Source organism: Crinia signifera, chromosome 3 (assembly GCF_055691185.1).
Source record: "Crinia signifera chromosome 3, ASM5569118v1, whole genome shotgun sequence".
Taxonomy (NCBI): Eukaryota; Metazoa; Chordata; class Amphibia; order Anura; family Myobatrachidae; genus Crinia; species Crinia signifera.
In genome coordinates, this window is record NC_139219.1 from 30,273,012 (window position 1) to 30,297,727 (window position 24,716).

At 45.3% G+C, this 24,716-nt stretch overlaps 1 protein-coding gene across 1 annotated transcript in view; it reads left to right on the forward strand.

Moving 5' to 3' along the window:
• LOC146062853 (calpain-8-like) overlaps positions 1-24,716 on the forward strand; it is a 115,365-nt gene that overhangs the window by 79,423 nt on the left and 11,226 nt on the right. Inside the window, exons 8-12 of the mRNA XM_083174859.1 lie at positions 12,819-12,893; positions 13,092-13,240; positions 14,754-14,929; positions 16,230-16,241; positions 18,047-18,334. Coding sequence (XP_083030985.1) covers positions 12,819-12,893; positions 13,092-13,240; positions 14,754-14,929; positions 16,230-16,241; positions 18,047-18,253 — 619 coding nt within the window. The 3' untranslated portion in view covers positions 18,254-18,334. The remainder of the gene's footprint in view (positions 1-12,818; positions 12,894-13,091; positions 13,241-14,753; positions 14,930-16,229; positions 16,242-18,046; positions 18,335-24,716) is intronic.

Genomic DNA, 24,716 nt, shown 5'->3' on the forward strand with positions numbered 1-24,716 from the left:
AACAGATGTCAACAAAGTCCTTTTTGGCTGCCTTTTTCCCAGGGGTGAATACGTCATTGGTGTTGTACTTGAAACAAGGGTCAGTTCGTGGTTGAGTCTAGGATCTTCTTGTGGGGTTATCATAACGTGTGGCTGCCAGCCAAGCAATGTTTCGATGGGGACAAATGAGGTGGAGTTCTGAGAGTGATTCTACTACTATGCAGCACAATGGGCAGTGCCCCTGGCCATAGCAATTCTCTTTCAGCTTTAACTTTACCCAGTTTGTTCTTGATAGTACCGTTCACCTTCTACACCTTAGCGGTTATTTGGGGTCGGCAGAGAATGTGGGGTGTACCATCAGTCCCTAGGAGTTTACACTTGCTTCAAAACTTTTCATATACACTTGCGTACTCAGGGGTGTTTCTGGGCTACCATATCTATACACACAAAACATCAACACATATGAAAAGAAATAAAAATATAACTAAACGCTTTTAGAGTGGACTGTACAAAGTCAATTTGTATTACCTGCAGAGGATCCTGCTGGAGGAGGGATGTGGAGAAGGCTCTGTGGGAACAGCCGTTCCGGTATCTTTCCCCAGACAAGTAAGGCATGATCTTGTTGTCTTATCTGTTTGTGGGCACACCAGTAAGTTTTGGGTAATTTCCACATACCTTCCCTGCCAAGGCAAGTCAGGCCATAGGCTATCTCTGCCCTGACAGTTTGGCATGTTCTCTGAGTCACTGGTTTTCCTTGTCCATCTTTCTATTTCTGTCCACATCCCTCCGGCTTCCAGACTGCTTTCTCCTGCAGGGGACACAAATCTTGTATTTTATGTGACTACATTGACATTTACAAGGGAGCAAAAACCATTATCCACAGAGCGCGTGGCTCACCCAGCTGCCTCGCCAGCATGGCCATTATCAAGTGACACTTATTAAAGGTGTGGGTTTTACACTTGATAACAGCCACTCTGTCTGGCAGCTGTGCGGCTGTCAGGAATCTTTGAACTTACACCGCTTGCGCCACTGGAGTGCCAGCTACTGTCACAAAATTTCTGGGCGCCGTAGGGCCCAAGATCTTCTGCATTACCCCAACAAACGTACTTAGAGTCGGCATAAATATTGGCTGCTTTCCCCTCAGCTTGCAGCACTACTAATGAGGCTTCTGTTGCCGAGTGAGACGGTCCAAGGGGGTCCAGCCTCTACTATACCTTCTCCATCTATCACGGTATAGCCAGTGTACAATTTTCCCATCTCAGTGTTCTCTGTGGCAGCTGCCATCAGTGAAAAGAAAGAGGGAAAAAAATGAATTACCTCTTCCAATGGGTTGTTACCACCCTTTGGGGACATGCTGCAAAGGTCTGATTCAAACATGTCATGCAATCATATTCGTCTAGGCTCCCACTAACTTCTACCATTCCAGCAACCTTGGCATCAACCCCCACCCTTTGTGCCTTGAAAGGCACACCTGGTAAGAGTGTTGCTGGGTTTACAAAGTTACCCATGTTACTGGTAACATTTATAGAATTCATCAATGCAAGTTCCCATTTAGTGAACTTGGCTGATGAATATTTTTCTCACGTTTAGGCAGAATTTTTAGGGTTCCAGACTACATGAGGAGCATGATTAGTTAAAACATACCCCAACACCATATCCTCAGTCTTATTTACCGGTAGTGCTATGGAAACTACACTGTGTAGACAAGTAGGAAGCGCTCAAGTAACTGGTTTTAATTGTACACTGCAGTACGACATTGGTCAGGCTGGCATCACCAGGTTTCTTAAATCACTGTATCTGTCGCACTCTCAGCAGATGCCCAGCATTCCAAGTCACAAGGTCTCCTGTGTCAGTCATACCCAGTGCAGGGCTGTAATCAGGCCTGTTTTTGATACAACAACCACCAGACGTTGTGGCAGAATTCCTTTTTACTATCATCCACATGAGTCTGTGGAGACATGGGTTTGGTGATTACACCTATTCATATGTATTTTCTCAGCTGGGTGTGCGACAGTGTTTTAAACTCTTATTTTATCATTTTGTGGTGTTTAAATTACTACAGTGTCCCAGATTCTCCCCCTCTCCCCCCCACTCAGACACAACTGCAATCTGTCCTCCGATACCTTATGTTCTGCCTCATGGGAATACACCAGGAGTTGTCTATCGCCATCTACCGGTGTTACGAATGAGTCAGGACATAACAATAAATCATTGACCCATTGTATCGGTATCAAGCCATTAGTGGGCTGTAAGGACAGCGTGCAATCCTGCAAGATTTGGGGGAGAGGCTTCATGGCTCTTAAAGTTTCTGGAACAGAAGGGGGAGAGGGAAAAAAATTAAAGCAGAAGGGAGACACTTAATGACAGCAATGTGTGCATTTATTGTAACAGAAATTTCTCTTTTACTTGGATGACAACAGGATTTGGCACTATGGGGGAATTGGCTCTCAACTATTTGGTTTTCACCCTTTTTAAATCCTGTTCTGGTCTGTAAGCCCTCCCTCCTTTCTCTTACCCAATGGGGGTGTGACTATGGGCCGTGTCTAGGGGTATTAACTAAAAGGTTCTCTTTTGGGAACCTTGTTATCTCACTGGGTACTTTTCCAGTTCGACTTCTGGTTTCAAATGGTGAAGCTGTACCTTGGGGCGCTATGCTGTCTGTTTTTATTTGGGTTTCTATTGGAGCTATCATTGCCATTAACCCTGTGTCCCGCCCATCTTTAGTTCAAAGGGAACTCGGTATTCATGCTGTAGTTTTTAGCTACCTTAGATGGGTTAAAATCTATACAGTAAAGTGCAGCATTAGTCATAGAGGTATATCTAACAATTTAGCACCTTGTTCGTGCATACTGGTCCTGTTGTCTCTAAGTTATGAATCTTCTGGAGCCCAGAAGCAGACATAACTTATCTTTCCAGGCGGTTCTGTGAATAGAAGGTAAATCGCAGCCGCTGCAGTCAATAAGACAGAATATTTGGTATGCAAGGGCCCGATTATGATCTCTATTGGTTGTACCAATGGGTAGTGCTGCACTGTTCCTGTTACCCCAATTGTAACTGCCATTTGTTTTGCCCAACCTAAATCCAGAGGAAGGAAAAAAAAATTGTTGGCAGGGTTAAGCAAAAAAAACCTTTAGCTTTTAAACCATTACACTTACCCGTATCTGAGGCTCCTCCTTCAGATATTGTGTCATGTTACCTGGTTATGGGGTGTATGTATGTCCTACTCCCTGTTTGCATATATGTGTCATGCTTAGGGCGGCGTTGGCTACTAGGTGGGGCTATGGCTATGTGTTAAAACCAACCTTTCTCCTCCCGGTGTGTCTCCCAGTCACTTACGTATGTGTTATGTTTCCTATGGTTACCTACCCTGCAATGTCTGGCTAGGTGTCCTTTGTTACCACAGTTGAAACACACGGTTTGTTTCCGTCTCATCGTGTCTGGCCTTGTGTGTTGTGTGTTTTTGGTTGGAGCTTGACTGCTAACTGCTATCAATTTAAACACACCGTTTCTTTGCATTTCGTTTATAATTTGTTTGTCTGTATCAACAGCAGACTTTCTTAGCGTGTTTATGGTCATTTTTCTGCAGTTGGGAAAAATGGTTTCTATACTGGTTCTCAAGTTTTCCTTAAGACCTTGTATCAGCACAGAGACAATCACTCCCATACAATGTATGTTGTCCTTGGGGTCAGGGACACCAGTGTGTTTTGGAAATGCCTGCAAAGCACGGTTGAAATATTCGCTGGCAGATTCACCATCTTTTTGTTTGATAGTGAACGTCAGGATATTTTCAACCGTCGCAGGGAAATATACACCCAATTGTATATTTATTAGGCGTATATTTTCCTGGTTGCCCTGTTCAGTTAAAATCTTATCGCCCTCCACACCACTATCCCGAATAAATTTCGGGATATCTATGTGTGAAGGGAGGCAAGCTTTCAACATGTATCGCCAATCCTTATTGGTGGGCTCATCTGAATTTCCCAGATCCCTTACAAATTTCTGACACTGTGCCAGATTTTTCCTGGGATCAGGGAAATTTGAGATGATTGAACGACGTTCCAATCATGTCCACGTATTGTGCATGTCGCTATCCCTTACAGGCATTACCTCATCCCTGTCTCCCCGTCCCCAAGGAGGTTCCACTGTGTGCAGAGGGTAGACTTGTATTCCCTTTGCACCACTGGACAACATCCCAGGAATAACCATCTCTGTGCTGTGTTGTGTGTACTTACCTGTGTCTCCAAGTGTGTTCCTGGCATCAGCCATCTCCTCGGCCAGGATGGCAGCAGCCATCTCCTCGGCCAGGATGGCAGCAGCAGCTTGGACTGTCTCAGCCTTACTTTCCTTTCCACTAGCTTCACAAGGGATGGCTGGTGTCAGGAACTCCTCCTGTGGACCTGTACCTTGCTTATAGGGGGTAGAAACAGTATACAGGTTATTCATTTTCAGGTTTTTGTTGGTTTCACTTTGGACTTGAATTGTTCCCTTTTTTACACATGGGGAGATAGTAACATTTGTATTCCTGTGGCCGATTATATCTGCATCTGACAAATAACTATGTTCCCTTTGAATTTTACTTTCCTTCTGCCACAAGTTTAGACATTCATTCTGTTCAACTCTTTCCTTGAATGACAAGAGCAAAGATATCTGATCTCTAACTGCTGATAAGACTTCTGGATCGAAACTACCAACACTGGGAAATTCTACTTTGCTGCCTTGTGTCATTTCCTTCCATTTATTTAAGTAAACAACTGCTCGTTCACCGTGCTTCCTGCACATTATGAATGCCGCCGATCCTTGTGGTCCACGTAATTCTTCCCTAGGTAGCACAATCTTTCTGTGCGAGCTAATATTTCCCATTGTCACAATTTGTCTTACAGGAATTAATAGTTCGCAGCTGGAAAAGACTGGTGGGTGATTTTGTTTGTGAGCAACACCCAAAGAACTCCTACTCCGCAGCGTGAAACTTTTCCGCACCTAAGCATGAAGCACACTATGCAAGGATGTAATACTCAATCACCACTATCCTTCGGCTAGCGACGAATCACTAGCGCGCCTCGCAGTGGTGCGGCCAAATTTTGCAGAAAACAAAAAAACTTGTTTTTCTTGTGTTCGGCAAGACTTGTATTTTAAATAGGGAGTTAATCAGATCACTGGGTTCTGATTTGGCTCCTATACCCTTTCGATAAGTTCAAATAGGCGGACCTACGAAAGAGGCAGTTTAAAATTGGTGGATCGGCACCCACCTACGTATGTCTGTGTTACCATACACATATGTCTTTGTTACCATACAATAATTCTGATTTCCTATAGCGCTATGGGTCGTACCCGTCATACGCCCGTTCACCCAATGATTTTCACACTGGGTGCTAGTTACACCTTGGTCTTACGCTTAAACTTGAAATATTTCTGTACAGAAAATCTTCCCTAGTTGGTAGTTTCTCACTAGATACTTATGCAGGTATAAATCCCTTAAATGGCTATAGGAATCTATTAAAATAATGCTTGAGTTGCTTGTTTTTGAGAAAAATGTACAAAAAAAACCTTATTTACTTTTATTAATTACCGCTTTATCCACAGTATTTTAATATACCGTTTAAATAAAGCTTGTGATTAATACTAGCCACTTCTGGGCTCTTATGTGTGCTGCATGTGCAGTGCCAGTGAACAGCCATGTGTGCACGCGTGTTTGTTAAACCTGTTCACAGGCCGCCGATGAATCGGCCACCCACGTGTTCTACAGTGTATTTGTAAGGTCGCGATCGGGTTTCGCTGAACGCAGTTATTGCGCAAATATGCGAAATAAATCTCTTAACTCAGTCCGAAAGTTACGTATAAAGATGCGAAAAAAATCCCGCACTAAATCCGTAAATTACGTACAAAGATGCGAAAATTTCCTAACGTAAGCACGTGCGTGCGCACCTTACGTAATACACAATAGACGCTTCACGTTACGGTAAAAGGCCCAGAACTTATCGCCACGTGGCGGAGTCCCTGGCCCTGCAGTAACTAACAATAAAAGATTATAGTTTTGCACAGAAGGAATCTTCTATGTACTATAGTAAACACAGGCCTTTGCCTCCACGTGTGCGAAACTTTATCGCACGTGGCACATGTACTATACTAAACAAGCAACTCAAGACACTATACCCCGTTAAACTACTTGTGGCAGGCAGAAGTACAGCTTACTTAAACACTTAATATACTTTAAAACACGTGGCTTAATTTCTCCTTGGATTTCACTCATTGTACTTCAGGTTCAGACGCTAGCACCTCTCAAACCCTGCACCACTGCAGACTTGGCCTATCCAGCAATGGTTAAATAATCACTTCCACCCTTTTGCTGGTATAGGTTCAAGTCGTGCGCTTGGTACAGTGTTCTAGAGTATGAAACGCTCGGACGAAAGCCCCCAATTATTAAAGCTGATATTGTTATAACCAAAGAACAATAAGTGAAATGCGCAGTTTACGTACTTATTCCGTAACTTGCGTACCCTTTATTCCTAGCTACGTGCGAACAAAACGTAGCGCAGCGTAGCGTACCTTTTCCGTGTATTGTACACGCTGAATCAATAACAGTAATGAGAAATCCCTTCGCAGTACTTAGTCTCTAATCTGCAAATACCTTTTAAGGAACAATGTCCGTAATATACGTTGTCGCTAGATGCGAATAATAGACGAGACCACAATATAACAAGTGAGGAGATAGATTCTCCAAAATAGTGTTTTTAGTCCCTAGCGGACAAAAGGGGATTACAGAAAGAAGAAAATACAGGATAACACGTGATACAATTATCTAACAATAATAAGTATACTTTAAAACACTAACAGAGGAACAGAAACAGATACAACTATAATCAGCCACATTACACAGAACAGGAATACAAATGTTACCGTTATATACTGTAGAAATATCGCAGCGCAGTCCGGTCGGAGCTCGCTATGTTCAAATAGAACTTTAGCCCGGTCAATGGTGAAGAGATAGATGCAGTGCCAAAGTGAGAGAGAGTCAGTCAGCTCAGGGATAGCTATCTTTATAGTTTACAAACAAAGGGGGGTCAAAGGCCGTTTCCATTGGTCACAGGTTCAAATATCAAGTCCTCAGGGATTGGAGCAAAATACTGCACCCAATAAGGATTAGTGCAGTGTACTTCAGTGTCCTTTGTTTGTTGGCATCGTCGTCAGGGTCATAAATCAACAGAAAGAACTGGCTACATCCTGATTCTTTTGTCTCACACAGTTTAGCAGAAATAGTCCTTGAAATATGGATTTTGTACGTAATTATCGGACCATATGAGTTGCGAAGTTTTCGCAACGACCGGAGTGCTGTGCATAAGAAACGGAACATAACGATACTAAACATTAAAAACAGACATAGTGTGTATTGCTGATTAAACTATGTGTAGTGCTCTAAACCTTTAATTAACTATATTTTATTTGGTGTAAGTATTGTATTATGAATTTATGTGTATTAGTATGGCTGCGCTTATGATCCACTTTGTTACACAGACTCGGGTATTTATAATTTGCGCAACTCTGCGAACCAAAATGGCGGCCATACTATCCTAAAATGGCGTGTGTGCAACTCGACTTTAACACACTGAGGACATGAGCTGGGCACGGTGCCAGCCCCAGCATCACATAGGCTCACCTACCCAGCCACCACCTTTGGCCAGGGAACATGCACCACTGCAAGTAGTGCCCCTCTCTGCACACCCTGCTGCTGCTTAGGTGCCGTGTCTGGCCCTTGGGTGGGGGATCAATGATGCTGCAGCCACCCCTGCCCAGGTGCACATGTGATAACCACAGGTGTAAATTGGTTGTGTTCCCTTACCGGTGTTGCTGCTTGGATGGTGCTGCTTCTCCTTCTTCTTGGGAAGAATTGAAGGCGGTAAACCAGGTATTGCTCAAAAGGGTTAACACTTTATTTCCACTATGATAAACAACCAATTGCTTTCAATATCCATAAATAATACACAAAGACAGTAAATCATTCACCACGTGCTCTGACTAACTCTGACTAAAATGAGTCGCTACTCTCTCTCTTTCTGGTTCTAACCAATCACGTTACCCGCTAATCCATATAGCTCACTTCTGACTTTTTATACTAGTAGACTGTCTAAACTTCGCATTCAATAGTAATATCCTGAGTATCACATTTGCATGAATCAAAACAACACTTATAATGGTTATTGCATAGATAACAATAAACAAGTAATTACTGCTTCCGCCTAGACCACAATAAACAAATATATATATATATATATATATATATATATATATTGCATAAATAACCCAGTTATTATTATTGCACAATAATGAATGTTTTGCTAGTGCACTTTTAAGACCCAGAACGTTACTGCAGTAACCCTTTAACCCAATGTGTCCTGCGGTATGTCCTACCAGGACTCTGATAAACGAAAGTCAGCTTTGCTGCCGAGTCTATGGCCAGGGACAGTGTTTTTAGAGATAAGCACCCCACCTTCAAGTAAAGGCTTTAAGGGTATTTGTAATCCACAGGGTGGTAACAATCCGGATTCTTAACTTGGGTAATGAATGTCTCTCCCTCTGTCCTGTCCTGGTGGTAGTATATCATGGCATGATGAAGAAGTTAACCCCCAATGTCCCGGCATAGTCTCTTTAAGGTCTGAGTGGACCTCCAATTCAGGGGGACCCACCACGAGTGCCCTATGCAATGCTGACACTCTTTTAGAAGGGGTTCCAGCCTTTGGAGGCTGAATAAGGCCCTCAATTAGGCCTGGGTAATCTAACCCCCTTTTTGTGGCCCCGTTGGATGGCCGGGCTTTGCACTCACCCCAACAGCGCTGTCCGCGTAATGGCCGATCCCGCCTCCTCCTTCAGTCTGTTGATGCGGCCCGGGATCCTGCTGTTTCTGCGGCTCTGGCGCTAGTCGCGGAGCATGACTCTCTGTTCCTGTCAGTCATCTCCAGCCTCTCTGCCCGCGTGTGGCTGCTCCCTCTGCCTTTATGCTGTGGCCGCGCTTCCCGGCTCCACAGCCTCCCGTCCGCGAAAGGCTGCCCGTCTCCTCTCCGTCTCCGCTCCTCACACACAAGCCTCCTCCTTCTCCCCTTGCCGCCCTCGTGCTCGTCCTTCGCGCGCTTCTCCCTTGCCGAGGCCGCCCTGCGCACCCCGGGCTCATGGGAAATGAAGTCTTTTATCTAGAGGCCTCCCCCTACTGCGCATGTGCGGGGCTGCGATGGAGAGCACAGCATCAGGTATTTACCAAAGCTGTGTGTGGTCCTGCAGGGACCCAGTCCTCCTTAAAATAGATAATCTTAATTATATGTATATATCACACACATGCCATGCCAGTAGGATGACAGGCATATGTATACACATATATCAATAGAGCTAGGGGGCGGCTCAGCTGTGTGCTCTGTGCAGCACTATATCCACCGTGGTGCTGCCATTAGAGAGTGTGTCGTAGTGGGGCTAGGCCTGAAGAGGAGGCCCATAATGCTGTTAAGATGGCCCTGAGCAGCTTAAAGGCCGCCTGCGGCCAGTAGTGTTGGAACAGCACCCTGTGACCAGTAGTGTTGGACTGGCACCCTGTGGCCAGTAGTGTTGGAACGGCACCGTGTGGCCAGTAGTGTTAGAATGGCACCCTGTGGCCGGTGGTGTTGGGATGGCACCCTGTGGCCAGTAGTGTTAGAACGGCGCCGGGTGGCCAGTAGTGTTAGAATGGCACCCTGTGGCCGGTGGTGTTAGAATGGCACCCTGTGGCCAGTGGTGTTGGGATGGCACTCTGTGGGCAGTGGTGTTGGGACGGCACCCTGTGGCTAGTAGTGTTAGACCGGCACCCTGTGGCCAGTAGCGTTGCTTCAGTGTTTCTTGCATTTGAAGCATCCAAAGGAATTTCTAGCCACACATCCTGCAGTGTGTCCAGCCGCTCGGAGCTTCTGAGCAGCTCTCTAATTTCTTCTGCCTGCAGCTCTTCCCTTTTGCACGACATAACATGTTGGCAGGCAGATCAGGAACAGAGTGGCAGTTAGCCTTATTTTAGCACTTATTTTGAACTTTTACATTTTGTTCTATAGAATTCTTATTCTATAATATACATACTTCCATCAGTTTTAATATTGAGATCAGCAGCTTCGAACCAAAATCCCATTGGCGACAATGGGGTAGATTATTAAGCTCGGTGAAGTGATAAAGGGTGACATTCTATGGGATGAGATAATCTATCTTTGGCAAATTTTATTGCAAAAACGGCCGTTTTCGCACTTTTTCCCTAATTCGCATATTTAATGAGATGCGAAAATCGGCAAAAAGTGCGGTTTTGCCGCGAAATTGCACTTTTTAAAAGTGCGATTTTTAGTTTTCGCCAGAACTCACATCCAGATGTTTTCACATAGAAAAGTATACAATTCGCATATTTAATGAGATGCGAATTTGAAAAATGTGTCTAAAAATCTCAAAAAAATCAGACCAGGTTCTGATATGGGATTTGGCCAGAACCCTGCACAGATCGAAGAGATCTGTGCATGGCCCTGTGTTAAAAAATGTGGAAAAGTGTTTTTTGACCAAAAAAAATAGCGTGGGGTCCCCCCTCCTGAGCATAACCAGCCCCGGGCTCATTGAGCCGGGGCTGGTTCCAAAAATACGGGGGACAAAAAGCATAGGGGTCCCCCGTATTTCTGAAACCAGCCCCGGACTCTTGGACCGGTCCTGGTTCCAAAAATACGGGGGACAAAAAATCTGGGGGTCTACCGTATTTTGAAACCAGCACCGGGCTCCAACAGCCCTCGGTGTCATGCCACAGCCGGGGGACACTTTTTATATAAGGTCCCCCGGCCGAAACATGAGCACCGTGGCTGGTCAGCCTTGGATGGGGTACCTGGAGGAGTGGGGACCCCCCCATAAAGGGGTCCCCCCCCCAGGCTTCACCCGTCCAGGGCTGAAGCCCGGGGCTGTCACCGGCGTCCCTGGCCAGTGGACGCCGGCCTGATGGGGTTAAATCTTCCATACATAACATTGATTGATACAGGAGAACTACAAGTGCCAGCAGACCTCCCCCGCATGCTGGGACTTGGAGAACCACAAGTCCCAGCATGCGGGGCATTAATGGGCCCGCTGGGACTTGTAGTCCACCTGTAAAAAAAATGTTAAAAAAAACACACACACAGAGAAGTAAAACTTTATTACACACACATTCACACACCTCACTTTTACAACCACATACTTACCGATCCAGGTCCAGCGCTGTCCTCTTCCCAGCCGGCTTCCCCCGCACTGACAGGCAGCGGGGACAACCGGCTCTCTCAGATGCCGCTAACAGCCTCTGTAGCGCTGTCCCAGCGCTACAGAGGCTGAGAGCGTGATTGGCCGATGCGTCTCCATGGAGACGCATAGCTCAGCCCTGATTGGCTGAGCTATGCGTCTCCATGGAGACGCATAAGCCGAAGACGCTCTCAGCCTCTGTAGCGCTGGGACAACGCTACAGAGGCTGTTAGCGGCATCGGAGAGAGCCGGTTGTCCCCGCTGTCAGTGCGGGGGGTAGCCGGCTCTGCAGCAGAAGGGAGACCAGCGCTGGACCTGGATCGGTAAGTATGTGGGTGTAAAAGTGAGGTGTGTGAATGTGTGTGTAATAAAGTTTTACTTCTCTGTGTGTGTGTTTTTTTTAACATTCTTTTTACAGGTGGACTACAAGTCCCAGCGGGCCCATTAATGCCTGTTGGAGCCCGGTGCTGGTTTCAAAATACGGTAGACCCCCAGATTTTTTGTCCCCCGTATTTTTGGAACCAGGACCGGTCCAAGAGTCCGGGGCTGGTTTCGGAAATACGGGGGACCCCTATGCTTTTTGTCCCCCGTATTTTTGGAACCAGCCCCGGCTCAATGAGTCCGGGGCTGGTTATGCTCAGGAGGGGGGACTCCACGCCAATTTTTTTTTTTATGAACAAAAAATCGCACATTTCCTTAAATTCGCACATTTTCATGCCTAAAATTCGCACATTTTCATGCCTAAAATTCGCACATTATCGCACCTCATTAAATATGCGAATTCGCGGGAAAAATTCAATATTAAAAAAGTGCGATAATGGGCGATTTTGAAAGTGCGAAAAAATCTCATCCCATAGAATGTCACCCAAAGTGTCTGGTTTTTATCACTGACCAATCAGCTCCTAACTGTGAAGTTAAAGGCATGGGGCGGGATGTTATAACATCCGCGGCCCCCCTTCGCCGGACATCGCATTTTTAATAACGGCATATGCTATAACATATGCCGTTATTCATGCAAGGGACAGCTCTTGCGGTAAGAGCTGTCCCTTGCGATGCGGTGCCGGCACTGGACTTCCGGGTCTGTGACCCGGGAGTCCATCTGCGCATGCGCAGACCCCGGCGCCGGCCGCAGGGCACGCTGGGAGGGATCCGTGACGGATCCCTCAAACAGCGCTGCGGTAAGAAGCCCATAGGCTTCTGCAGGGATTCGCCAGCTTTAGCTGGCGATTCCCTCCGCAGCGCTGACACTGCGGAGGCGCCATATAGCATATAGAAATGCGGTAGAAACCCCGAAAACGGGGTTTTTACCGCATTTCTGCTATATAGCATCCCGCCCTTGGTTTGAAAAATTACAGGTAAGAGCTGATTGGCCAGTGATAAAAACCAGACACTTTATCACTTCACGGAGCTTAATAAATATACCCCTATGTTATTAGCCAGTGAGTTACCACCATACACATATGTTTGCACAACACGTGACCCTCCCACACATGAGCCAAAATATTTATTTGTCTACATAACAATAGCATTCAAGAATCCTTTATAGATATATATTTATGTACAATATATTTAGTACCCTTTTCGTCCTGTTCTTACAGTGCCCCAGAATGGGGGGAGGTTGACCCAAAGGTGAAAGCTGAGCTTAACCTCAAGTGCGATGACGGTGAATCTTGGTGAGTAAAACAGTAAGGTCTGTACACACTTTACAAATATCAGCCCGATTTGTTATTTACGTGCCCGCGGGCAGTGGTGCCGAGAGTGGGTGAAGGCCCAGTAACAATGATGGGAATAATGTATAGATCTAACGAGACAACCAGCACCTTGAGGTCATCCAGGGATTGCTCCGTAATTTCCCCCTTTGCTCTCGGCAGGATGCCGTTTTCATCTTTCCTAGATGAGTTTCATCGAGTGGAAATCTGTAACCTCAACCCGTGCGATGATAAGAATCACCGATGGAACATAGCACAATTTAAGGGGAACTGGACTGCTGGCTGCACTGCAGGAGGATGCCCGGACTACTGTAAGAGAGACATGTTCTAGCATCATTATCATTATTAAACCCATAAAAGGTTTTTTTCACCTAGATTCGTAACTCTCTCTTGTGACAGGCAAGGGCGGATCCAGGGTGGGATCATTCAGGGCGATTGCCCCACTAGCATTGTGTGGCTGTGATCACTAACTCCTGCTGTTTGTATTCCCTGTATGGCAGCATCATCTGGTTGAAAAATCTTACATTGATTATACTGTCTGCTACAGTCTAGATTTATTGAGTGTAGAGCTGTTGATGAGCCTTGGTGCTATAAGACCCCCCACCATGACCAGCGGGTGATGTGTATCTCACTGTAGGATGACCAGATGTAATCAGACAAGGAATAAAATGCTAATACAGACACAGGGGGCTGACTATTTTATACTACTTTTCCTGCTTACAGACAGTAGACTGCATCATTTATTTAGGTACATAAACTTGTTAAGGTCCATACACACTGGGCGAATATGCCCAGCGTGTATGGACAGCAATGATAGCGTTCATCGCTGATGGGGAAAGCCGCTCAGTGCGTTGCCTGAGGCCCACCCACTTTCCCATTAGCCCTGCCCCTTTCTATGGATGGCCATGCCTTCAGGTCCCGATTTTAAGTTTGGTGATGTTGGGAGGTATGCGTAAGACAGGGGAGCTCGGGGGAAGACAGGTTGTATATTAGATTGTCCTGTACATACCTCCAAACGATCCAGTCCAGGGGGAAGTCCAGGTAGAGAGGATTCTGTCCCTCCTGGAGTGGGTCATGTTGTTTCCATTGCAGTCCACTCAAACAGCAACTTGTGTGGTCAGCCTTACACAATACCTGGGACCAAAGGGGTTGTGAGACCAAGTGTTGGACAGGTGGACCCTATTAATGGGAACACAGACATCTGACAAGTCTACTCCATGGGACTGATTCAGTCCTATTAGCTAGGCTACGAATACTTGCAGCCTAGCGAACAGGTCGGCGCCACCTGCCACCCTATCCCCTCGCTAGCATGTGGCCAAAGGGGAGAGAAATAATTTGATGGTCGCCAACCATCAAATTATTTTTCTCCCCTTCGTTGAAAAAAATCAGTCTGTATTGACTTTTATTAATGACAGAGTTGGCCAATAAAAGGGGGCGGGCGCTGACGTCAGTCGTGTGCCCCGAGCAGGCATCGACCCATCTGAGTTCCCTGGGGGGGGGGGGGGAGGTGGGACGCCCATAAAATACTAAGTGCTCCCCTGCACCAGACCCCTATCTGCCCCCTTCCCTCCCTTGCCCGTGAAATGCCTTGGCGGGTATCACACATTCACAAAGGGGGGTCTGCACTTGTGCAAATTCTCGCATGCTCAGACCCACTCGGAGACTCGGCCGAATTCGTGGCCCTATATTTATAATACACATTTTTATTTATACATCTATAAGCAATACCCGGTCATTGTAACTATAGCATTAATCCGTGCTTGTAATTGTCTCTAACACACAACATTTTCTTCTCTCCTATTAATACTCGTCTTTCACAAATAGCAACATATTGGTCCAACCCGCAGTTCAGGGTCACCCTGGAGGATGCTAAAGGTGACCAGAAAGGAAACGCATATGCACAGCGCTGTGCAGTTCTCGTGAGCCTGATGCAGAAGGGGCGCAGGAGTAAGAAACCGCAAGGAGAGTCTTCATTTAAAATCGGTTATTATATATATAAGGTTAGTATCAGATTGTGTGAGTCTGGTACATAGTATGTAGGGTTGCCACCTTACGCATAATCGAATCCTGGAGATCCAACTGCCCCCCTCCCCACCAAGAGAGTGGGCGGAGCCTAATTACATAAGAGGGCGGAACTATGATCACGACCTCACAAAAATGGCCATTACACCTAATGCCGTACACCATAATGCCCATTACACATAATGCCACCCACCATAATGCCGTTACACATTCGTAACGTAACGTAATGCTCATTACAAATTATACCACACAACGTAATGCCTACTACACACCGTAATGCCGTTACATATTATGCCACATAAGTGACGCTAACCTACATGCTTGTTGCAAGGGGTTACATGCTTCTTGCCAGGGGTTTCATTCTCATTGCCATGGGAGACTACATGCTTGTTGCCAGGGGCAGCAGTACCCCAGTGTGCGGCTATAGGGGGAGCTGGGGGAGAACAAGAGCAGCAGGTACTAACAATGACCAGTTCCCCAGTGTGTGGGTATAGGGGGGGCTGGGGGAGCAAGTACAGGCAGAGGCGTAGTGAGGGCGGAGCCGGCGGAGCACACGCTCCGGGCACTGGAAGATTGCATGGCACTGGAGCTGTGCTGGCACTGCCAGCTCGCCCGCCCGCCAGCTCCCCCGCTCCGTCCGGGAGAGAGACGTGCTGCTATGTAAAATTCACGTCTCCCGCTGGACCGCTAGCCAATGGGCGCTTGCGGTCCAGCAGCCAATCAACTGGTGGCTGCTGGACCGCGAGCGCCTATTGGCTAGCGGTCCAGCGGGAGATATGAATTTTACATAGCCACATGTCTCTCTCCCGGACACAGCGGGAAGCCGTGAGCGGGCGGTGCACACTGGCAGGGGGGAAGGGAGGGGTGCACACATCATGCTGCATCGACTGTCAGCACAGGCAGGGGGGAGGGGTGAGGTGAGCTGCTAACCAGCAGCTGGCTGTCTAAGTATGGTGTGCTGGCCTCTGCACAATTACAGCCATCCAACCAGGTCTGGATTACCCCGTGCGGGATGCAAAACCATGCTCCTTATGATGAATAGACCCCTAATAAATATATCCCCTAAGTAAGACAGGGACGGAACGCAATTTCCCCAAATTACTGTCTGCATCATAACTAGATTAGTGTTCAATAAAAAAAGAAGCTCATTGCTCTAAAATGATTCAGGGTTGGATGTACCCCCTGTACCCCAACACGTACTGCCTAAGATATGTCATATTTTATTTTGAGGCTGATCTATAAGAATAATATTTACAGTCCCTTTGTTTTATTTTGCAGGTCCCCGATGAGGTATGACGTCACTGCTGTCCCCTACACTCCGGAAGATCCAGGGTTTTCTATGTCTCTTATTCCTTCTATTACTGCGTGGGGCTTATTCAGAGTTGTACATAGCGCTGATGATTTCGCAACTGAGCGATTATTGAAGCTCACCAGTTTCTTTGAAGGTTCCCATGGCAATGAAAAATCGGGGATACAGACGAGGGGCCACAAAAATTTAGATAGGAACAATGGAAAATTGAGCTTATATAATACAGAATACAGTAGATGCATAGGCGAATCTAGAAATATGCGGTACTTCTTTACTTTCACGGCGCCACTCTAGATAGGACAGATAGGATACTAGATAGGATACGATTTGTATGCGATTTGACATAAGATATCGCATAAGATATAGGATAGGACAGATAGGATACTAGATAGGATACGATTTGTATGCGATTTGACATAAGATATCGCATAAGATATAGGATAAGATTTACTATCCATTTCATTACCCCACTATCCACTAGGGCGTGGAGTGAGAATAGAATAGTGTGGCGAGCGCAGCGAGCCACCGAGCCCGAAGCGTGGCGAGCGCAGCGAGCCCCGCGAGGGGACACGGATGTTGTTTGAAAGCAAGTCCCCAATATCGCATGCCATTTGCATGCAATTCCATAAAATACATTCCGTGTCCCCTCGCGGGGCTCGCTGCGCTCGCCACGCTTCGGGCTCGGTGGCTCGCTGCGCTCGCCACACTATTCTATTCTCACTCCACGCCCTAGTGGATAGTGGGGTAATGAAATGGATAGTAAATCTTATCCTATATCTTATGCGATATTTTATGTCAAATCGCATACAAATCGTATCCTATCCTATCTGTCCTATCTGTCCTATCTGTCCTATCTGTCCTATCTAGTGGCGCCGTGAAAGTAAAGAAGTACCAAATATGCTAATGGGTGTCCCAGACCACATATAATGTATTTGCGGGGGGAAAAGGGTGTGGCCTAATTTGAGGGGCGAGGCTTAACAGGGGCAAATCCCTCCCACATATTTTATCTCTCTCCGGCTTTCATCGTGTTTTCTTAGCATTAGAAATAGCAGGCACCTGCATCTTTGTCACACACCCCCTCCCTCCCAACACTACCTCAACCCGTCCACCCATCCCCATTCCTCCCCACCTCCACACCCCAGCCCCCATGAGTGCGCAATTCACCCTGTGGGAGCATACAGTATCAGTAAAAAAAAAAAAAAAAAAAACAGGGCCAGGAGGGGGGACAGATTACCACTTTTTTTTTATTTTCTTATTTTAAGACCAGGGTACTGGGCACGGGCAGGGCAAGGCAATGCGAAAATGACACTGACACACAAGTGAGTGACTTACCGGCGCCCACAGGAGTCAGGAGTCTCAGGAGTCAGACTGGACTGTCAGTCTGTCAATCCCCGCCGCCGCCGCCACGTGACTGTGACCCAGACCCTGCAGTGCTGGCTGCTGCACACACACGCTAGCCACAGCAGCAGCACGTGGAGGAGGGAGAAGGAAAAACAGTTGCTGGAGGGAGTCGCCTGGTGCTCACGCTCCACAAAGGACCATGGGAGGAGCTGCGTGCAGTCGGGTATGCGCGCAGCCCTCCCGTGGCCATCTTTTTGGTGTAAAAAACAGGCAGTGGCGGTGAAAATATATTTAAAGGTACAGAACGCCGGGCAGTCTAATGGGTGGTCCGGTGCACCCAAGACCACCACTTAGATTCGCCTATTAGTAGATGCAATATAATATACAGTAGATAGTAAGCAAAAGGAAACTGTAACTAAACTGTGTATTTCCATATCTGTGACAGACGGTCTCCGAGGTCTCCATGGGGAAGGACTTCTTCAAGCAGAATAAAGAGGTAGCAAAAAGGACATACAAAGACAACCGTGAGGTGTCAGACCGGTTCCAGCTTCCTGTCGGGAAATACCTGATTGTTGCATCAACCTACAAACCCAATGACGAAGCTGAATTTTACCTGCGAGTCTTAGCAGAGAGCGATGTTTCAGCTCAGTAAGTGGAGGGTTATGGTATACTAGATCTACAGTGTCTGGGTCTACAATCATGGGGTCGACCAGTAATGGTCAACAGTCAGAAGGTTGTTAATGCTGATATTGTTATGAACAAAGGACAACAAGTGAAATGCCTAGATTACGTATTGTGTCCGTAACCAGCGTACCTTTTATACCTAGCTACGTGCGAACAAAACGTGGCGCAGCGTAGCGTACCTTTTGTGTGTATTATACACCCAAGAACCAATACCTTAATAATAGATCCCTTCGCAGTACTCTGTCTCTAGTCTGCGAATACACCTTAAAGGACAGTGTTCGTAATATACCTTATCGCTATATGCGAATAACAGACGAGACCACAGTATAGAAGTAAGGAGATAGAAACTCCGTAAATGATGTATTAAAGTCCCTAATGGACAAAGGGGGGTTACAGGAATAGGAAATAACAGGTATAACAAGTAATACAATAGTCTAACAATGAGTATAATAAACAAGCTCTGCTAGGGGAAGAAAAACAGACACAGGATACAATCAGCCAACAATACAATATAAGCAAGTATAGTGAATGCAACCGTTTACCGTCTCATCAAATATGCGCAGCGCAGTCCGGTCGGAGCTCACTATGTTCAGGTTTGAACTATAGTCCGGTCAATGGTCAGGGAAAGGAAGATGTGCCAAAGTGACCAAGGCCGCCCTGGGTCACCTATCTTATAGGTTCAGAAAGGGGAGGTCAAAGGCCATTCCTATTGGTCAAGGTTCGTATGTCAAGTCCTCTGTGATTGGGGTAAAATGAAGCACCTGGTTTGGATAGGTGCAGGGGAGTGACCTTTGGAGTCCTTTGTCTGTTGGTATCGTCGTCAGGGGTTGTAAATAGCAGTAAGAACCGGATACAACTAGATTCTTTTGTTATACACTTTTTAACAGAAACAGTCTTGGGAATATGGATTTTGTCCATAACTATCGGACCGTATGAATTGCGAAATATTCGCAATGACCGGAATACTGCGCATAAGAAACGGAACGTAACGGTACTAAACATTATACAGACGGATGTATGTAATGCTAACTAAGCTATGTGTGGTGCTCTAAACCTTTAACTATATTTTATTTAGTGTAAGTATGTTATAATGAATTTATGTGTAATAGTATGGCTGCGCTTCTGGTCCCCTTTGTCACACAGACTCGGGTATGGAAACTTTATTTGCGCAACTCTGCGAACCAAAATGGCGGCCATACTATCCTAAAATGGCGTGTGTGCAACTCGACTTTAACAGTCCACCCTTTGACAGTAAATATAAAACTGTCACAGTACAAACATTTTACATAACAATACAGAAATTCATAATCCTAACAGAGAAATTGGGATCCGTGAATTGAACATATAAGGGGAGTAAACCATCTGCTCTTTGGCCGATCCAGGATCATGGATAAACGATGGGCCGCATTTATCGAACAATCTACTCAGGGTGACGAAGGATAATGTACAATTTTTGGGATAAAAATAAAAACAAGGGAGATTACAACATATACACTTTCACAAATATGGTTTCTTTAAAGGGTGGTGGTTTCGATTTTAGGGTCATATACCAAACCCTGGTCTTCCTCTGCATCTCTCGTTCTTACACTCATGATTTCAGTACGTTTTGTCTTTCCCCGGGTCACCATTTTAAACATTTGAACAATAACACAAAGACTATGATTGCACCACCGATACAGAGGAGGAGTTTTCCGATGTTAGCTATAATTCCTTGCGCCCATTCTCCTAAACCGGAGAACCAGTGCATTGGGTTCAACCAGGAGGTCCATTCACTGACCTTATCACCTATTTCTGCCAGGCTGATATTGTGTTCCCTTCTAAATTCCCATTTAAGCTGAAGAATCTCATCCATCTGATGATCGATGATTTCTTCTGGGTCTTCAGTATTGTTGGTGATGTATGTACAACATTTCACCCCAAACTGTGTAGAGAGGGTGACACAATATCCTCCTGTCATGGCTGTCAGATAGTTCAACACCATCCGATGTTGAACTAGCTCTCTTTTATATGCTTGTAACTCTCTCCCAGTGTATCTAAAGGTGTCATCATAAATCTCAGTGATGTTATCTACCAAGCTGGCTAATGCTTGGATATACTTAAAATTTATGACTCCTCTGGCGGTATGGGTGATATCTAATGCAATGAGGAGTTGGATGCCGAATGATTCGTGTATAAATTCGGAAGTTAGGGGTTCTTTCTTGATTGTTAAATCCCTTTTATGGATTTGGTCATAATGGGTATGAGTGTAAGGAGGAGGTACACCTCTGTGTATGCTTACCATTTCATCATGTGTAAGGGTCATCACTTCAGGTAACACTCTACCTAAATAACAAATTCCCACGTAGTTCATGGAGAGCCATTTGTACGCCCTTCTACCACAAATATAGTAAACATCGTCAGGGAGAAAATAAGGGACAGAGTATTTCATGATTTTGTCACACATTATCCATAAGAACATTCCTGTCCCCTGCTCCCTGACTTGTTCCTCACAGGTTTCTGGCTGTAGGGCCATATTACAATAACCGGCTGATACTCTGCCGGCCATCATTTTACTTTACTTCACAGTGTAGACATATTTATAGTGTCTCCCACTGGTGCGGATCTTTAACAATAATTCTTTATCAATAGGCTCTCCATCTGGACGCTGGGAGTAAGTTATTGTCTGGTTGTGCCATGTCACTTACCAAGTACCAATCATTCTGGAACTAGAGAAGTTCATACATACCAGGGACTTATCCACTTGGTATGGGTGTAATCTAAGACTAGGGGACCTGGTATACAGGCATCTCTTATCCAGGGCCTCCCTTTATTTAAGACGCTTATCTCTGAGATATTTAGCGGGTATGGGACTAGGCCTACACTACTTCTTTTATGTAGTACTTGTGAACACACCCAGCATTCTGTTTGGTTTAAGACCTTACCCACTAGTGAGTGGTAATCACTCAAGGGATGTCGGCCCGTAGTTGCCTTACTCATCGACTGACATCGCTGGATGCATTCTTCTTCCATTTTCGGCTGACAATATCTACAGATACAGTACTCACTAGACAATAACTCATCGCATAGCCCTTGAACTACGTTTTCCTCATACCTTTTACCTTCTCCTGTTATGGGTAAAGTATCAAGCTGGTTTAGGGATTCTACTTCACCCATATCTGGGTCCATTATTACACTGTCAGAACTCCGCTCCGATCGCTCTAGAATGTGGCAGCCACCGAGTATCCTTGGATGAAGAAGAGGAAACAGGAAGAAAACAAAGAAATAGATACATAACTGTGAACCTGTTGCTTGGAGTCCTTCCATCATCTCTACCAGGGGACTTTTATTTGCTCTGCTCTTTGACCTTTGCTCGCTCAGGTTGCTTGACCTTGGCTGCCTTTCAGTCTTCCCGGAACAATGCTTCTAGCGATACTTCTTCTCTTTCGCTCTCTGCACACGGGAACTCTGGGTTACTGGCTTTCTTGCAGTGGGACGAATGTATCCAAGTCTCTCTCTCTGCGACTTTTTTTTTTAAATATAGTCTTTATTTATTTCAGTTTTTCTTACACAACAAACAAAACAACACAGGAAAAAGGGGGGTCAGGTGGTGACAACCATATAGTCCAAATCCGAACGTCTTTTAACAAATATACAACACATAAATAACATCCTATCCAATATTGACAGTCCGAACTGACTTATTCCCTTGAGACTCCTTCCCCCCCCCCCTATCCTAATAATTACCCATCCCCCCCCCTCCCTACCCTCCCCGAGATTTGTCCCCACTAAGTCGTCTTGTTGTTCTATCTCCTCTGTATCTTTATTAATCCTATTAAAGTGCGTGGTGTGCCGTTTTTTTTTTTTTTTTGTTCCTGTGAATCTACCTATTCTCCATCATAAAATTCGGAGTGTATCCAAATGTCCCAAACCTGGTGAAACTTACTTATGCAGCCTCTCTTTGAGTACATGTATCTTTCGTGTGCAATAGTGCTATTTACTAAATTTTTCCATTGTTTTATATTCGGGGTGTCCTGTGCCAGCCATTTCCTGACTATTAATACCTTAACCAAAGTGACTAAGTTTACAATACATTGTGATTGATATTTATCTGTGCCAACTTGTGCATTTAATATACATACTTTTTCATTTAGAATGTTTTGGTCGAAACCCAACCGTATAGCTACTTGGCCAACCGCCTGCCATAACCTCTGAACATGTCTACACTGCCAAATCATGTGTAGAAGTGTTCCTTGTTGTTCTCTACATTTGGGGCATTTATCACTATTTCTTTTATTATATTGTTTGAGTTTTACTGGGGTCACGTATACTCTGTGTACTAAGAAGAGCTGTATTTGTTGGAACCGTGTTGATGCTGTTGCTTTTGTAGGGGATGCCAATACTTTGTCCCATTCCTCATCGGTCATACTCCCTATATCCTTACTCCACTCACTTCTGTTTTTCTTTATTTGGCTATCTTCTACCTTCCCTATCAATATTTTATATATACCGGCTACTTTGATTTTATTTTTTGAATCTAGGATTTTCTTTACTGGGCAGTCCTCTATGTTAACCCCTTCCCTCCCATATGCTGTCCCTAAGCTACTCCTTAGCTGGAGATACCTATAGAACATGTTTTTTCCCAACATATATTCCGTTGTCAGCTGTTCAAACGTCTTTATCCTTCCTTCTTCATATATTTGTCCCACTTGCGTTATTCCATATTTCCCCCAGCAAACCTTGATTTCTTTTCTCCTGTATCGAACTTCTCCTCCCTGGGCATTTATTGCCCAGATCGGGGTTTCCGGATCCAGTCCCTCATAGCCCAGTATTTTATTTGTCTGATCCCAGATCTTCTTAGCTTGTTTGATTAGTGGCTTTTGAGTTTTCCCTTTGCTATGGTCCAGTAGAACCTGCCTAGGGGAGTCCCCCTCTCTATTCTGATCCACTAACTCGTTTAGGCTATTCCCGCTAGTTCTTACTACCCAGCCCTTCAGGTGCCATAACTGGGTTGCCATATAATACAATTTAAAATGTGGCAGCCCCAAGCCTCCTTGTTTTTTATTTCTAGTTAAAGTAGTTACTTTAATTCTAGCTCTTTTATTCCCCCAAATGAAGGTTGATGTTATACTATCGATTTTTTTGAATATTCTTGCGGGTATATGGGCTGGTGCTTGTTGAAGGATGTAAAGCATCTTGGGGAGTACTACCATCTTTACCACATTCACTCTCCCCGTTATGGATAGTGGCAGTTTTGTCCATGTTTTTATTTTCCCCTGATACCACTTTATCAATGGTTCCAGGTTCATCTTGACATACTTATTTGCATAATTTGATATATGGACCCCCAGATATTTCATACTCCCTGTCCATTTTACCACTCCCTCTTCCATCCGACTAGTTGGGCATCCTCCCTTACCTGGCATTATACTGGATTTATCCCAATTTATTTTTATCCCAGACTGTTGGCCAAATTCCTCCAATGTTCTTAATACAATTGGCATCTCCCTGTCTTGGTCCGCAATATATATTAGCATATCATCTGCATAGGCAGATATCACTTGTTTGTTTTTCCCTTCGACGGCTCGCCCCAGACCACTCATCGCTGGGTTTTGTCTCAGGGAGCATGCCAATGGTTCCAGTGCCAGGTTAAACAATGCAGGGGACATTGGACACCCCTGTCTCGTTCCCCTCTCAAGTTCAAAGGTTTCCGTTACATACCCATTAATTTGTAGCCTGGCCCTTGGAGCAGCGTATAAAGTTTTAATCCAATTAATAAACTTCCCCCCGAAACCGAATCTCCCCAACACTTCCCATAGGTATCCCCATTCTATACTATCATATGCCTTCGCGGCATCCAAAGAGAGGGTACATGGGGTGTCTCCCTCTTGCTGATCGATTTGTGTATTTGTATAAAACCTACGGATATTTATTGCTGTACTCCTTTCTTTGCGAAATCCTGTTTGGTCCTCATGTACAAGTTTATCCATCACCCTTTCCAACCGTTTTGCTAACACTTTAGCCAAAATTTTGGCATCTGTGTTTATTAATGATATGGGCCTAAATGATTCCATTGCAGTTGGGTTCTTGCCTTCCTTCAATATAAGTACTATCATCGCCTCCCTCATTGATTCCGGGATTAGCCCCTGCTGTAGACTGTGATTTAACATTTCTGTAATTTTAGGCACCATTTGGGTTGCAAATTTTTTATATATTTCAGGTGGCAACCCATCGCAACCTGGCGCTTTACCCCCGGGCATAGTTTTTATTGCCTCTCCAACTTCCTGTTCTGAAATGGGGTTTTCCAATGCTACTCTATCTGCTTCACTTAAGGTAGGTACCTCTATTCCCTTTAGAAATTCTGTTCTCTCTTCTTTTGTTCTTGGGGATATAGACTTATACAGTTCTTCAAAGTATTGAAGAAAGGCGCTGGCTATTTCAGGGGTGGTTTCCGC